Source organism: Archocentrus centrarchus, chromosome 1 (assembly GCF_007364275.1).
Source record: "Archocentrus centrarchus isolate MPI-CPG fArcCen1 chromosome 1, fArcCen1, whole genome shotgun sequence".
Lineage (NCBI taxonomy): Eukaryota > Metazoa > Chordata > Actinopteri > Cichliformes > Cichlidae > Archocentrus > Archocentrus centrarchus.
The window spans coordinates 34,029,127-34,047,104 of NC_044346.1; the positions used below are offsets into that span (position 1 = coordinate 34,029,127).

At 41.5% G+C, this 17,978-nt stretch overlaps 1 protein-coding gene across 1 annotated transcript; it reads right to left on the reverse strand.

The window, feature by feature from the left end:
- Nucleotides 1-5,301: 5,301 nt before the first annotated feature.
- LOC115772354 (uncharacterized) lies at nucleotides 5,302-9,208 on the reverse strand. Its single transcript, XM_030718961.1, has 2 exons — nucleotides 6,309-9,208; nucleotides 5,302-5,952 (listed from the first exon to the last, which is right to left on the reverse strand). Exon 1 carries the CDS (start codon nucleotides 9,072-9,074, stop codon nucleotides 6,885-6,887), a length of 2,190 nt encoding a protein of 729 aa, XP_030574821.1. The 5' UTR covers nucleotides 9,075-9,208; the 3' UTR covers nucleotides 5,302-5,952; nucleotides 6,309-6,884.
- Between the last annotated feature and the right edge of the window lie 8,770 nt (nucleotides 9,209-17,978).

Consider the following 17,978-nt stretch of genomic DNA (forward strand, 5'->3'; position numbering starts at 1 on the left):
ATCTCTATCTGTGGCAAAAAAAAAAAAAAATGTGGTAAAGATGTCAAAAAGTCAGATTCAGCCTCACCATAATTTTGCCAAAATATGTAATCAATGCATTTCTGTCTTGTAATGGAATGTTGATTTCTCTGGGATCAAAACTTGGCACACTGAGTAGTCCTTTAGGACTGGAGCCTGGACATTCAGCAGACGTTTGGAACTTTGTACTTCCAGTAGAGATGATAAAAACACTGAACTTAACCCTGCAGCAGCCCTCCCCAGTGCTGACTGATAACTGTCATACCCGTTACCCAGTCTGATTCATCAAGAATTCCACTGTCAGAGTCAGTCATGCTCGCTGCTTTTTTGTGTCATTTCCAATTACAGTTGAGATTTCTGGCATGCTTGGCAGTGCTTTTACAGATAAGGACAAGCTGTTCTTCTATTTGTAATTAGAAACCATATGTTTATAAATGTTCTCTCTAATTAATGTTCCACAAGGTAATTGGTTGGCCTAGTAAATACTGGATTAAATGGTATTTGATTAGTTGCTCCTGAAATAGCATTACATTTATTAATTTGTGAGAGGATTCTATCATCTAATTCCTTGGCTATGAATTTGATCTTTTCTTTTTTTCTTGTCACTTTTGATTATTATGAAGAGCAAACATGATGAAAGAAACATGTATCACAGAAATTTCGATTGCTTTGACCTAGAGCTGGAAAATATATTGAGCTAATTTTATTAATCAGAGTTTTTGGTTTTTGAACATTCATTCATATGAATGGTTAAGTGTGTCCAAACTTTTGACTGGTACTGTATTAAATTCAGCCAACTAAGCTTGTATTGCTCTAATTTAAGCACTACAAGCTTAATTGACTGAATTTAATTTATTCTTATTTTGCACGTTTTATATTTTGATGTACCTGAAATGCACAGCCTTTGCTGAAGTGAGCAAACATTGTTTGTAAAAAAAAAAGGAGCTTTGCCATTTTTGTTTTTGTTGTCAGACTGTCTGATTTTTTCAAATAAATATAGTATTTCTTCAAATAACAGAGGTAGCATTTACTGGAAGAGTTTTTAAAATATGCTAAAAAAAATCAAAAAAAAATCAGTGACTTCACTGAATACACACTGACATTTCTCATACACTGTTTGCGCATATATCTGTGTGTCATTACCCACAAAACAGCTGCCAGAGGTGTAATCAAGCCCACAGTTGCGATGTCTCATCAAAGAACATGTTATTTTGTGCTATTTGGACATAATTTTAGCGTTAGCATAAAATGCATAATCATCCAGGACATTGCCATATAATCATGACGATCAGAGGGTCGATCTCCCAGCTGCACATGGCAGTCATTATTTGCACGTTGTATTGAGTCAATAATTCTTACTGTAGCCATATTGAATATTCTTAACAGACTCATTTCCACAGCTGTGTTTTTGTTTCTACAGCACACAGTGGAGCACCTTTGGCAGTAAGTGGTGTCTGCCTTTTGGTCTCAGTTATAGTTATGACTTTATAATAAATACACTGCAAAATAATTGTGGTGTTAAAATATGGCAAACCTGCTTTATATAAAAATACATTTGGATGGTTTATCTCAGAAGATTTTGCTGTTTTTAAACACTGACCATTCCATGTTGTTTGTAATCCCACTAAAAGCTGTATTTTTAATTTTTTTAATTGTTCATTCATGCTTATTTGATTATATGATTATTTTTTATTATCTTGATGTTTCTTCTTCTTTTGTTGTTGAATCTCTGTTGACCCCTCTTCTACCCCTCTTTATATGTCTTCCTTAATCCCAGGAAGGTGCCAGATTTTTTTTTCCAGACTAAGTGCCAGTTTTTTGTTTTGTTGTTTTTTCCTCTGGAGCCTTCTCATCAGAGATTTCTGTCTCTGGCAAAGTTTCTAGAGCCTGTAAAACAGTTAGGGAGTCTTCCTCCTGATGTTTCAACTCCTCTCTCAGCCTTTACTTTAGTAGCTAGTTGGTTCCTCTAGTTTTAATTTCAGGCTTTCCAACTCCTGATGGAGGACATTCTGTTCATCTGTCAGGCTTTGAATTATCTCCTGGTCTTCTTTCACCCCTTCAGCATGAGAATTTTTACCTGCTTCAGTTTCTTTCTAATCAATGTCGTTTTCCTTTTCAAACTGAGTACTCGGTTCCAGTCTGCAGGCTAGCTCTTTATGTAGACCACCTGTCATTTGGTTCAGCTGATTCTTCAGAGACTCATTTTCTTTAGTTTCTGCCTCCAGTCTTATAGACAGTTCAGTGACCTTGTCTTGACAGGCAATATATCGCTCTGTATCCTGGATTTTAATCTTGAAAGCCTCAGCCTGGGTGACTAGAGCCTCATTTGCAGCCTGACTCTACTTTAGTTGCTTGGCCCCCTTGTTGTAACTTACAGCTGAAAGACTGAGTGTGAATTTCATTGTCCTGTTACTGTTTTTGACGTGTGTCACCTTGTGAAATGCTTGGATTGGTGAGATCCTGCCTGGAATATTTATTTATGGAAGTGATGATATCATAGGCCTGAAGATCTTTGAGGATGACACAGAGGGACAAAACAGACACCAGAACACAGAGATGCGGGGAAGACAAGAAGATCAAAGGGAAACAGGAATGAAATAGAATAACTAAAACTATAACAAACTAAGGATCAAAAACCATAGGCCAACTCAGAACACAGAAGAAATACAACAATGACAGAACTTCAAAAGAACAAAACACTGGGCACCAGGTCCAGGACCATGACGAGTGCCTTTGTGGCTAAATGGGAGAAAATCTCAAAAGAATAGAGGCAGTTTAGAATGCTGATAGATGCCCATGGATTTGGATTAACATATTCAGCAATCCCATTTAGGTATAATATGTGATTTTCCGAAAGCTTCTGACCACGTACTACATTCTTTTGTGATATTTTCCCAAGAAGTCTTTTAACTAGAATGCAGACATGTGAAATGAACCGCCCTTTTATTAGCATCTCATCGAATCTGTGCATTGTTTCTGAACAGTGAACATGTGTGGGTGTAAAGCACCAGGTTTCCATGTAAGTGTAAGGCAGCACACTCACACAAACATGCAGCCTTACAAGAGATCATAGTGCAGTTTAGCTTACTTGAGAAGCTCTTCTGGTGCCATCAGAGCATGAAACACATGACTGCAGCTCAGAGGCTGCAGAAGCCTCAGTGAGGCCAGCAGCTTGGGACAAAGCTCTGGGGCATGCAAAGGCTTGTCTGGAACATACTGTACGTGCTGAGTGGGACAGAGAGATTCAGTGAGTTTTTCTAGAGGTTAACTAAACACTATACAACACTAAAAGTTCTTTTTCTTGTATACTGTTTGCCTATATGTGTTATATGTGTCATCTTTTGTTTGGATTTCCAAATCACTGAGACACTTCTAACCTACATATACTCCAAGTTATTCATCACTCACTACTTGTTCATTCTTGTGAAAGAAAAAAAATAGATAAACTTTTAAATGTATTGTTCATAATAATCTGCATCAATCAAGACATCAAGCAGACATTTTTAGCTTAATAAGCATAATAAACAACACATGCATCCAAAATGTGTCCAATGACTCATAGAATAACAGGAGATGAATGGCTTCATTTGACGTGAACAAGAGGAAAATAGAATAGCACAATAGCCTGAACTGCCCTCTGTGGTGAGTAATCATGCAAAGTGCACTGCAATTTTTTATAAAAGAGAGAACAGGACAGACACAGACAGAGGCAGAGTGTTATGTTAAAGGGCAGCTGTAACGAACTGGTAATGATAGACACGTGGTGATGTGAAATTTCACAGTCAGCAGTGCTCAGACAGCTATTGAATATGTCACCATTTTTATTGCATCTTGAGTATGAAAAAAATGTGTGAACTACACTCTGTGAATGTAAAGTAAATCATCAGGGTACAGAAGGATTATACTGTGTCTTCATCCACAAAAGTGGATCACTGGCTCACAGCAAAATCATAGGTACACTTGATGTGCATTGTACAATTGTACAATATTTTAGCAGCCGAACAAAACAATGTGTTGCTGGGCTAAAATTTCAAGCAATCAAAGAGTTCAGTTACTACACATGCACTGTTTTGCCAAAAGTATTCACTCACTCATCCAAATCATTGATTTCAAGTGTTCCAATCACTTCCAAGCACCCAGGCATGCAGATTGCTTCCACAAACATTTGTGAAAGACCGTGATAGGATGCAAACTGTGCAACAAAGTCCAGACGTGAAATTTCATCGCTACTTAATATTCCACAGTCAACTGTGAGTGGTATTTTAACAAAGTGGAAGCAATTGTGTCATGGTCCTGGGCCGGTGGCCCAGTGGTTTGAGTCCTTTTCGTGTAGTTCTGGTTTTGTTATATTTTTTGGGTTGTGTTTCCTAGTTTTTCTCACTGTTTATGTTCTCAGTTTGTTGTTGTTTTGTATTCCGTCTTTGGGTTTAGTTATTGATTTTCATTCTGTTTTCCTTGGTCCTTGTGTTCCTGTGTCTCTTCCTGTGTCCCAGTCCTCATGGTTTGGTTACTTCCTGTTTTATTTTGACAGTCTTGTGTTCCCTGTACCTTGTGTTTAGTTTTGCTTCCCCTGTGTTATTAGTTTCATTTGTTTCACCTGTTGTTTCCACTTGCCCTGATTATCTAGTGTGTGTACTTAAGCCCTCAGTTTTTCTCTGCTCTTTTCTTCTTTCTCTGCCCTGGTCTGTCTAGCCCCAAATGTTGGCTTCTGCTGTGAGTTCTGTATTTCGAGTTTTGTGTTTTCTTGTGTAGCTGGCACACATCCAGTTTTGTTATTTTGAGTTATTTATTAAATCTTAAGTTTAACATATTTCAAGCCTCGAGAGTCTTGCATAGGGGTCCTCTGCCTTGCCTGCCGCAGCGGAACAAGACAGATTGGGAACAACAGCAACTCAGCCACAAAGTAAACCATGTAAAATCACAGAGTGGGGTCAGTGGATGGTGAGGTGCACAGTGTGCAGAGGTTGCCAGCGTTCTACAGAGTCAGTGGCTACAGGCCTCCAATCTTCATGTGGCCTTCAGATTAGCTCAAGAACAGTGCATCGAGAGCTTCATGGAATGGGTTTTCATGGCCGAGCAGCTGCAGCCAAGCCTTACATCACCAAGCACAATGCAAAGTGTCAGATGCAGTGGTGTAAAGCATCCTGACACGGGACTCTAGAGCAGTGGTGATGTGCTCTCTGGAATGACGAATCATACTTCTCCATCTTGCAATCTGATGGATGAGTCTGGGTGTGATGGTTGCCAGGAAAACGGTATTTGTTAGACTGTGTAACACAGTAGAGAAAGGTATTATATATTCTAGATGAATGGGCCAATAGGTTCGGCTATGGGAGCACAATGAGGTGTTTAAGTGACACACAAAGGCAGCTGGATAATTTTAAAGGACAACCAACTTTAGTGACATAAACCATAAAATTGACGAACAGTTGTACAAGGCTCACAATTATGAAAATGAAATTACACACAATAAAATACATAAAATAATAATACTACTTGGCCAAGTGCTAATTCTCAATATCAAATCTGTTGGGTGCACCCTGGTAATCTGAATTCCAAATTGTAATGGATAACAGAACAACAGATTAATCAATTTCAGTTCCAAATCAGGTTCAACTCAACACCATTCACATGAGGAGGATTTCCTACACAGCAGGTTGTTATAATGTCTGAAATAAACTTGTCCAAAGGGTAATGTCCAAAATTCCAGGATGAAACAATAAGCAAAAAATGTCAGTCAGTGGTCTCGCGCATAACCAACTGTGTGTGATGGTATGAGTGATACAGGCCTACCACACCGCAGGGTGCAGCAAGACTCCAAATGGAAAAGAAGGGATCCAGTTCTTTCTCTAAGTTCAGGTGGGAAGGCTCGCCATCACAGTCACAGGAGGAATCCACCTCAGGAACAATCCAGCATGGGAAAAAAAACCTGACCTGTCGACAGACAGGACCAGCAGAATAATAGAAATTCTATTAAGCTGTTCTAGCTTTAATCCCTAAATCAGATCTCTATAGACATCATAGTTGACATCAATCCATCATCAAAGCACTCAAATTTGCAATAAGAGAATTGTCTTTCACTTCAGTGCAGTATTTCACTGCATTCCTAACCCACTTTGTTGTAGATTACACAAGCATTTTCCAAATGCAACCTTAAAATATCACATTTTACCCAAAATCAGTAAAAGTTTACATTTGAATAATTAAACAGTTCAGATAAGGGCTATTATTTAACAACAATGTGATAAACAGAACAAAAAACCTGAATGAAAGGCACATAATATGCTCACCGATCTCAATGCGACACGTTTGGGACAACAATATGGTGGCTCTCAGTCCGGACACGTGGGGCACTTCAGCTGAACGGGGAACGAGATGAACTTCAAGGAAACCAGTAGCCAATAAGAGCTAACAAGGCTAACGAGGTAGCTCTAACAGTGCTCGGCAGAAAACTGAAGCTCAATCTATTTACTCACTTCACGACTTCCAGCTTAGAAGTCAGATGGCAAACAGCAATTGCAATTGCAAAAGAGCTCGCCTCAAATTCGTATCCAGTACTATAACCGTCTTAACACACAGACTCTCACGCTGCACAGCTTAGCAGTCTCCTCCTCATGGCGGATCTTCACGCTCACACAAACAATGCTACCGACACGGGGAAGGAGGGCGGGACCTACAGCGGCGGTCTGCATTCTGATTGGCTGATACACACCAGAACTAAACTTTTTTATTGGCCAGGTAGACTACCTAGCTTCCCTAACCCCTGCTTCTTAAAGAGGCATCCCCATTTTATGTGGGTTACACCCTCCCCTCTGAAGGGTATGCCCGTCCCTGGGCATCTGCAATGTGACACTGAGTCACACGGCTTACACATGCCTGACGGAATCACGAGATGCATTCTCAAAACCATTCAGGGAGCTAGTCAGTGCTTCACTAAGACCCTGGAAAAGAGAATTCACCACCATTATCAGAGGATTGCCTAGTTTCACATAATCCAATCTCTTAGGCTTTGTGTGCACTCTTTGAGAGCGACGAAGGGATGTTTCAGCATCCTGAAGTCCATCAGTCTGAAACTTTAAGGGTTCAGGCTGGACAGTAACAGGTGCATTAGCATCACAACACCCATCATCAGGTACTGCATCTGAACTCATCTCATTATCTGGAGGAGTTTCCTCAGATTGCTGCAAATCCAAACACTGGGGGGATCTGTCAACTGAGTTCAGTTCAGGTAAGGCGTTTGCTTCAGATAATCTGTCTTGTTCAGGTAGGTTGTCATGTTCAGGTAGGTTGTCATGTTCAGGTAGGTTGTCATTTTCAGGTGAGTTGACATTTGATGCACCTTGAATGTCTCCAGTATTTCCATTTCCTACAACGGACTGAGTTGCTGGAGCATCGGGTGAAAGGGAAACTACAGACTCCTCTGTTTCTGCTGACTGCCGGACTGCACAAGCAGGCTCACTCGACTTGTGAGTTTCAGGCACTATGACAAATGCATCAGGTGTAATACGAGGGAAAAACGCCCAATCAGGAACATCATCCGAGTCTGAGATGATCTCCTCTTCACTCTCAACAACTGGACATTGTCTCGTTCTGGGTCTCTTGTTTGTACGAGATTTAACTGTCTCAGGTTCTGCAGCTGCTGACAGGAATCCACATGGCAGAAGCAGGTCTCTGTGCAGAGTCTGCACTGGTCCATCTTTACTTTCCGGTTTAACTGTGTAAACTGGCATGTCTCCAGCTCGCTTGAGGACAATATAAACATCCTCCTCCCACTTGTCTGCCAACTTATGTTTTCCACGCAGCTTCACATTTCGTACAAGAACTCTGTCTCCTTTCTGCAAGATTGATTCAATCACTCGCCGATCAAATCTGGCTTTGTTGCAACTTGCATTCTTTCCTGCATTACTAGTAGCAATACGATAACTTTCTTCCAACCGAGATTTTAAATTGCCAACATACTGGGAATGAGTCTGCTTGCTAGCATTGGTGGGCAATCTGAAGATCAAGTCAATGGGTAGTCTGGGTTGTCTCCCGAACATTAATTCGTAGGGGGAGAATCCAGTTACATCACTCTTTGTACAGTTATAAGCATGTACCAGAGGTTTGACAAAATCTTTCCAGCGGAGTTTGTCTGACTTATCAAGTGTTCCAAGCATTTGAAGAAGAGTGCGGTTAAATCTTTCAACCGGGTTTCCCCTGGGGTGGTAAGGAGTTGTGCGCACTTTCCTCATGCCAACAAGTTCACAAAGTTCCTTTATGGTCCTCGATTCAAAATCAGCACCCTGATCGCTAAGGAGCTTTTCAGGAAGACCATAATGGACAATGAAGTTTTCCCAGAGGCACTTCGCTACGGTCTGTGCTCGCTGGTTTGGAGTTGGTATAGCCACTGCATATTTTGTGAAATGATCAGTTATTACTAGAACGTCTTTCGTATTTGAGCGATCTGGCTCTATTGACAAAAAGTCAATGCACACCAGTTCAAGCGGTCGGCAGGTTTTAATGTTCATGAGTGGAGCAGCTTTTTCTGGATGTGTTTTTCGGCGAATACATCTCTCACAGGCTTTAACCATTTTTTCAATGGTCATGCGCATTTTCGGCCAGTAAAATCTGGCTCTTGCCAAATCTACTGTTCGTTCGACTCCAAGATGGCCCATATCATGATGAAGACTCCTAAGTGCTGTAGCTCTTAGCTCCTCAGGAAGCACAAGCTGATATGAGATGTTTGGACCATCTTGTCGCTTACGATAGAGCACTCCATTCTGCATCTCCAACCGAGCCAACTCTCTGAGTAACAAGGGTAGTTCTGGTAACTCCAACCTGAGGGTGGGACATGGAGTTTCACCGGTCTCCAAGAGTACAATGACTGCATTGATAGTAGGATCTGATGTTTGTTTTTGCCTCAACTCTTCTTCTGAAAATGAATGGACAAGAGGGGACCCATCCACTTGCTCCTGCTGGAAGCAGTCGGGGATGGCTGTGGACTGGTGAGTGAGGGATTCAACTAATGTCAACCCAGGATTGGTGGCTTGAACATCAGCTACAGGTGAAGTGACCATATGACGTTCACAAATAGCCTCAATCACCTCCTGGGGAACAGTTTCTGGACTGTTAGGATTGCTCAGATGGTACAGTGTGAACTGCCGGATTCTCTCACTTTCTTTCTTGGATGCATAATCATCCTTTGGTGGGTCGTTAGGTCAGCGAGAAAGTGCATCAGCATCTAGGTTTTGCTTTCCCGCTCTGTACTGAAGACTGAATTGGTAGGTAGAAAGACTGGACAACCACCTGTACCCTGTCGCATCAAGCTTTGCAGACGTTAAAATATATGTAAGTGGGTTGCTGTCAGTCACCACTGTGAAATCTGTACCGTATAGGTAACCAGAGAATTTTTCTGTGACGGCCCATTTAAGGGCCAAGAATTCAAGCTTATGAGCCGGGTACTTCCTCTCGCTCTTGGAAAGTCCTCGACTTGCAAAAGCTATGACTCGAGATTGACCATCTTGAACCTGATACAATGCAGCCCCAAGGCCAACAGTGCTGGCATCTGTATGCAGGACATATGGAAGTTGGGGGTCTGCAAATCCCAAGACTGGAGCTGATGTTAGCTTCCTTATTATGTCATCAAAAGCTTTCTGACATTGGGATGTCCACCGCTGACCAAAGGACTCCTTTGGGTTGCGATATTCTGAGCTTGGATTTACCTTCTGTCTCTTGTTCAGCTTTCTGAGTGGTGGATAACCGGAAGTTAGTTCATTAAGTGGTTTTGCAATAGCAGAGTACCCCTGAATGAACCGTCTGTAATATCCAGCAAATCCCAAAAAGGATTGAAGCTCTTTAAGGTTTGTGGGGATCGGCCAGGTCTTTAAGGCCTCAACTTTCTCGGGGTCGGTTTCAACACCTCTCTCAGAGACAATGTGACCAAGGTATTTTACTGACGGTTGAAAGAATTTGCACTTCTCCGGTGCCAGTTTCAAACCGTATGTCACCAGTCGTTCAAGGACACGCTGCAAGCGCTGTTCATGCTCTTCCAAGGATGATGAGAAAATGATGAGGTCATCAATGAACACTAAAACTTCTTTTAGATTCATATCGCCAACACACTTTTCCATCAGTCTTTGGAAGGTTGAAGGTGCGTTTGTTACTCCTTGGGGCATCCTGTTGAATTCCCAGAATCCAACTGGACACACAAATGCAGTCTTATGCTTGTCTGTTTCTTCCATTTCAACCTGATAGTAACCGGACTTGAGGTCTAGGACGGAGAACCACTTAGAACCAGCAAGTGCAGTGAAAGCATCTTCCAATTTTGGAAGAGCGTAGGCGTCCTTAATGGTCTGCATATTCAGCTTTCTGTAATCCACACACAGACGAACAGAGCCATTCTTTTTGCGAACCACAACGATCGGGGAAGCAAATGGGGACTCAGATTCCCGTATGACTCCAGAATCTAGGAGCTCCTGTAGATGCTGTCTCACAGCATCCACATCGTTGGGGTGTATCGGACGGGCCCTTTGCTTAAAAGGCGTCTCATCACTCAGCTTGATTCTGTGTTTAACTTTATCAGTATGGCCAAAGTCCAGGTCATTCTGAGAGAAGACGTTTGGCATACTGTTTAGCATGTTTGTTATTCGCTCTTTCCATTCAGTGGAGAGAGGTGAATCTCCAAAATCAAAGCTTAGCTCTTGGGAAGGCTTTGCTGGAGACTGAGAACAGTCTGGTTCTCTGACAGTATGTTCTTTGTGTAGCACTTGCACTATAGCACTAACATCTGCCACAATAGTTTTAGGGGGAATGACAATGTCATGGTTGGTGTCATTTCTTAGTACGACAGGAACATGACATGAACGTTTGCTTGGTAAAGTTACTGCAATCGCTGAAACCAGTAAGCCATTTGGTAGAGAAGAAGCTGATGGTTGCTCAAGAATGACGTCTCTTTGAATGTTCAGACGATCCACATTAACAAAGGCTTCAACAACAGCGGTCTGTCTTGCGGGGACAACTTTAGGCAGATTGCCTATTAGTTTTGCACAACCAAGGCTGCTGCGGTTAGACTCTCTTTGTCGTATCTCAAGTATTTTGAGAACAGCTTGATAACCACTCATCAAAGGCTGAAAGGGTGAAAGTTTCTGATAGTCCGTATAAAGAACGTCAAGTGTGTTTGTGCCTATAAGCACCTGTTCATGGGCTGCAGAGCGGAGGTGAGGGATGACCAAGGCCAGTGTGTTTATTTCAATATCAGAGCCAACAAACTCTTTAGGAAAGGTGATGGTAAGCTCGACATATCCTAAATAGGGAACAAACTGGCCATTAGCACTCTCCACTTCAAGCAAGTCATTCAAAGAGTGGATGGTCAGATCAGAAAGATGCTCTTCATAAAAGGACTGGGGCACAGTTGTGACCTGTGAACCGGTGTCTAGAAGACAGTTTATGTCTTTCCCTGCAATGGATACTTGGGCTGTGGTTTTAGTTCCCACAAGGCCATGTGGTAATTTTGACCCTTCTACCCCAACACTCTTGACAACAGGTTTCATGGTTTTGGGACTGGCATTTTGTAACTTCGCTCCCATATGTCCCTCTATGGGAGCAGATGTTGGTTTAAATGTGTCTCACTTTGAGAAACATTACAAGCTTCCCAAGCAGCCTGCCTTTCTTTCAGCTGTTTTTTCTTAGCTGCTACAAGGGAAGGATTTGGTGCTTTATCACAGACTGAAACAACATGGCCATCCTCTCCACACTGGAAACAGTACCAGGGACGTGGTCTGCCATCTGCTTTGAACGTGGAGGGATGCTGACGGGCTGGTTTTGGTTTCACAACGTGGGCTTCATGTGTGACACATAGAGGAACAGACCTTGCTTTTTGCTGCTTAGGTCGTTTTGGGTTTTGGCCCTCTGACACAATGCTCTTCACCTGAATGCTGAGATCAGCAATTTGTTGCTTGAGCATCTCAAGATCAGTCTTATTTATCAAATCATTAGTGTCATGTGCGAGATGCACTTGTGACATGACACGCTGCTTACTGGAGTTATGGCCAGACTTTGCATGGCCAAAATGCTGCCGCATGCAAGTCATTTTTGCAGCCTGTTTATCCTCTTCCGTCCTAAGAAGGAGCAACAACTCTGCAAAGGCAGGTGGTTTCTCTTTCCTTTGTTCTAACTGAAGATCGACTATTAAACCATTTTCCCAACAGCCTCTACAGAACTGCTTCAAAAGCTGTTGGTCAAACTCATGGGTGGACACACCACCTCGTCTCATTGCTTTACTTAAAGCAGTGTGCAGTCTCTGCAGAAAGACAGAAGGTAACTCTCCATCATTCTGGAATGTGCTCATGAACCTAGCATAAAGCTCGTCGCCATCTTCAACTGTCCCGTAAGCAGAGTCAAGCAACTTAAGGTAAGTTGAGGGACTAGACTGTGGGCTCAAATGCTTGATCATTTCAGAAGCAGGAGGAAGAAGACTGTCCAATATACGATGTGTGCAATGCAAGTCTGACACAGATGGATCTCTGATAAGAATTTCAACACTTGCACGCCATGTATCGTAATCTGCTTCGTGGCTTGGACGTGGACTCTTGCCTGAAAAAGCTCTGAGTCTACCGGGTGAAGCAAACTGGGGTGAGTTATCCTTGCTGCGCACCACATGCTCAACCACCACCCGCTGAACTGCAGGTGGGTTGACATCGATTAGGGGCGTAGTAGTGAATTCAGAGGAGACTGAAAGAGTCTGTGGGGGGTTGAGATCAATCAGGTTTTCACTGAAAATGGTAGGGGTGAGAGACTTACTTGGATCAGTTGCTGGTGTCAAAATCGTGGATTCGGTAAGCGTCACTGGTTGAGGGTTCTCAGAAGATGTGACATCTCTTTGGCTGGTTGAGTCTTTTTGTGGGGTTGGACTCTGTGAAGCTGAGGATTCTGAATCAGTCTGAGGTGGTTGGGCAAAAGCACTTTCTGCAGATGCAACCAGACTTTTAAGTTCCTCCTTCAACATTTCCCCTAATGAATTTCCACTCAGCCTGGCAATTTCAGAGAGCTGTTCCATGTACATCTTAGTAGCTTTGCTTCTGGCATCTACGGTGTAGACACTTCCTAAAGCCTTCAACTCATACACAATGCCTGCTTGAGTCGTGCTTGGAAGCTGAAGAGGCAGAAATGGTTCTAGTGTCTGCATGCCAGTTTCATGTGCAAACTCAATAATCATGTTTTTATGGTAATCCGATTTAGGATCATCTAAGCGAATGTAACGGTTAATGGAACCATACTTCTGGAGAAAGGTGGACACTTCCTCATCTGCCTCAGACCCTGTTAAACCACTAACAACCACAGAGAGGGGAATTTTGATGGACTCCCTGAGCACTACATCCATTTTTCCCCTTTTTTTTTTTTGAAAGAGTACTTGGCACGTCCTAACAATATGTGTAAGAGGTCTGACACTTAAACACACACACTCATGCTCCTGGCTGGTTCGCCACAGCTTCTCTGTAACACAGTAGAGAAAGGTATTATATATTCTAGATGAATGGGCCAATAGGTTCGGCTATGGGAGCACAATGAGGTGTTTAAGTGACACACAAAGGCAGCTGGATAATTTTAAAGGACAACCAACTTTAGTGACATAAACCATAAAATTGACGAACAGTTGTACAAGGCTCACAATTATGAAAATGAAATTACACACAATAAAATACATAAAATAATAATACTACTTGGCCAAGTGCTAATTCTCAATATCAAATCTGTTGGGTGCACCCTGGTAATCTGAATTCCAAATTGTAATGGATAACAGAACAACAGATTAATCAATTTCAGTTCCAAATCAGGTTCAACTCAACACCATTCACATGAGGAGGATTTCCTACACAGCAGGTTGTTATAATGTCTGAAATAAACTTGTCCAAAGGGTAATGTCCAAAATTCCAGGATGAAACAATAAGCAAAAAATGTCAGTCAGTGGTCTCGCGCATAACCAACTGTGTGTGATGGTATGAGTGATACAGGCCTACCACACCGCAGGGTGCAGCAAGACTCCAAATGGAAAAGAAGGGATCCAGTTCTTTCTCTAAGTTCAGGTGGGAAGGCTCGCCATCACAGTCACAGGAGGAATCCACCTCAGGAACAATCCAGCATGGGAAAAAAAACCTGACCTGTCGACAGACAGGACCAGCAGAATAATAGAATTTCTATTAAGCTGTTCTAGCTTTAATCCCTAAATCAGATCTCTATAGACATCATAGTTGACATCAATCCATCATCAAAGCACTCAAATTTGCAATAAGAGAATTGTCTTTCACTTCAGTGCAGTATTTCACTGCATTCCTAACCCACTTTGTTGTAGATTACACAAGCATTTTCCAAATGCAACCTTAAAATATCACATTTTACCCAAAATCAGTAAAAGTTTACATTTGAATAATTAAACAGTTCAGATAAGGGCTATTATTTAACAACAATGTGATAAACAGAACAAAAAACCTGAATGAAAGGCACATAATATGCTCACCGATCTCAATGCGACACGTTTGGGACAACAATATGGTGGCTCTCAGTCCGGACACGTGGGGCACTTCAGCTGAACGGGGAACGAGATGAACTTCAAGGAAACCAGTAGCCAATAAGAGCTAACAAGGCTAACGAGGTAGCTCTAACAGTGCTCGGCAGAAAACTGAAGCTCAATCTATTTACTCACTTCACGACTTCCAGCTTAGAAGTCAGATGGCAAACAGCAATTGCAATTGCAAAAGAGCTCGCCTCAAATTCGTATCCAGTACTATAACCGTCTTAACACACAGACTCTCACGCTGCACAGCTTAGCAGTCTCCTCCTCATGGCGGATCTTCACGCTCACACAAACAATGCTACCGACACGGGGAAGGAGGGCGGGACCTACAGCGGCGGTCTGCATTCTGATTGGCTGATACACACCAGAACTAAACTTTTTTATTGGCCAGGTAGACTACCTAGCTTCCCTAACCCCTGCTTCTTAAAGAGGCATCCCCATTTTATGTGGGTTACAACTGCATTGTGCCAAGTGTAAAGTTTGGTGTGGGGTTGTTTTTCAGGAGTTGGTCTCAGCTCATTAGTTCCAGTGAAAGGAACTCTTAATGCTTCAGCATGCCAAGACATTTTGGATAATTTCATACTCCCAACTTTGTGAGAACAGTTTTCCATAAAGACATGGATGAGTGAGTTTGGCGTGGAAGGACTTGACTGACCTGGACAGAGTCCTGACTTCATCCCGGCAGAACATGTTTGAGCTGAATTAGAGCGGAGAATGTGAGCCAGGCGTTCTTGACCAACATCAGTGTCTGACCTCACAAATGTTCTTCTGGAAGAATGGTCAAAAATTCCCATGAACAAACTCCTAAACCTTGTGAAGAGCCTTCCCAGAAGATTTGAAGCTGTTATAGTTGCAAAGGGTCGGCTGACATCATATTAAACCCCATGGCTTAAGAATGGGATGTCACTCAAATTCATATGTGTGTGAAGTCAGATGAGCAAATCCTTATATAGTGTATAAAATAAATGCCCATTATCCCCTTCCTTAGACAGTGCTGCACCACTTCCACTTCTGATCACTTGCACTTACATATTTGATAAGCATGCTCAATTTCCCACAGTGCATCCAAACAGCAGCCCTTCATCTTGAATTTAATTTTGGGGAAGACTTAAAGGTCACAAGGAGCCAAATCTGGCCTTTAGGGTGGGCGGTGAGTTATGATTGGTAGTCTAAAACTTACACTTTTGCACTGTGAGACATTACGGTCATGGTTGGATCACAAATCTGCGCATGCAAATTCAGATGTTCAGAGAGAAAAGCAAGAAATTGCATTTTAATAAAAGTAGCATTGTAAATTGCCTTAGGAGTGCAAGAAAATGACTATTGATGGGAAGCTATTGGCAGCACAAAGAAACTAGCAGGAACTGTCAGAAATTGACAGTTTGAATTTGTATTGGTTTTAGACATCTGAGAAACTTATTCCTGAGATGAACAGATCAGTCTTGCATTATATATTAAGTGCAAATGTGCACAAGGAGACAACCTTGAAGAGGGTAGTGGACAAATGTAATTTGGGTATCTTTTTTCAGTCACTTAACTTTCTATTGACACCTTACAGTATATGTCTCTAAACATTTCTGCTCAAGCATGAAGTTATTGTTCTGGCAAAATGCCTGGCTAACTAGTTATGCTTTTAAGCATTCTCAGAAATCAAGAATTTGCCTTAGAGGCTTTACAGTCTGTTTAGCGTAGAACGCGATACACAGACATACATAAACATCATCCAACCTTGTGATATTCATGTGTTCTCCTAGAAAGGAGCTACTTTTTAAGTGGGCTTTGTGGGCTCAGATAGTGATTTTCTTGTAAGGTGCCTTGCGTAAGTCAGTGCTTTTTTTGGATGCTGATGTAGAGTATTGAGTCATCTAGCCGCAAAGTATCAATAACCCATGCTTTGGAGCTGGCAATATTTTCAACTACTGTGTCATTTGATTTCCCTATTTGCATACAATTTCATTTGGATTTAATTCATAACAGTTTAGCTCAATGCTTAAAGGCAGAAAAGGAGAAATGAAAAACATTAATGGAACAGCTTAGCACACAACTATGACGCGCGTTCTACAACAGGAAGCTCTTAGTAATTGAGGTCAAATGAAATTGGGATGTCAAGCAGAGTTGAAATTATATTGTATGGGGTGATTCATGCTCTATCTTTCAGCAGGATTTGCAAAAGGGAATGGAGCTCAATCCTAATAGGAAATATTATGATATGTAATGCAAATTTACATCCAAGTCTCTCTAGATTTTTTCCTTTCTGTGCTGTACTGGCACATTAAATCATGGCATGACTTAATGAAAAGCCTGGTTGTGAGAATGGATGAAGCAGGATGAAACCCTGGGCTTGGTTCAGTGTGGCTGGTGTAATATTCATATACATAATTAGCTTTTTATGCTGCGAACGCTGCCAAGGATTTATGATATATCTGAAAAATATTATTTTAGGAATAGTTTGTAGAGGATAGAAAAAGCATACTTGCTAAACTGTATGAGAGAGATAATAACAGCATTGAAAATTATGTAAAATACTTTAAATTGACCACTGTAATAAAACATCTTTACCAATTTTAGCACTAAATCACTTTATCTGAGGCTTTGCTGATTTGAGAGCGACTGCTCACGCTGATACATACAGAGCATGAAACAGCTCTGCATCAGTTTTAAGTTCATTTTTGATGAGCAAATATTACATTAAAGTGTTATTAAGATAGAGCTAGAAATAAACAACTGTTCATCAGTTTCTCTCTCTCATGTCTACAATAGTCTCTTTCACAAACACACATGCTTATGCACAAGTACATGATATCGCTGAGCTCTTGATGCAGATGAAATACAAAATCAAATCAAAGTGATATGTTTTCTATTTCCTAACCTTCACAACACATGTATTAAAATGTGCACTGACTTCATTGCTGATACTTTTTCACTGAAATGTGGAAAGTGGCTCATGTGTGTGGAAATCTTTAAACTTTTTTCAGCTGCACTTACGAGGGCGTTGCTGACGTTCCCTCTTTGAGAAACGAATTTGCTTGTGGGATACTGGAGGAGGAAGAGGGAAAAAAAAGACAGAGATGTGGTCCATGGCAGCAGAGAGGTGTTTCTTTGATGGCTGGCGGAGGCAGGAAATCACAAGATTTAATGTTCGATGTTAAACTGCATAACTCTCACAGGCACACTTCAGACAGAGCAGTGGGAGGGAGATGTACAACAACACTGCCTAGTGGCTTTAGTATTGTGATTTCACTGCAAAATTGTATTATACTAAGTCCTGTTTCATAATAGACCATTGCAAAACAATTTTAGTGGTAAAAACTAGTACTTTCAAATGAAGTAACCAGATGAAGTGCTTATCTTTGTGATATTAAACTAAAATTCATTAGATTCCCTGAAACATGAGTTCAAATGAAGGATTGAT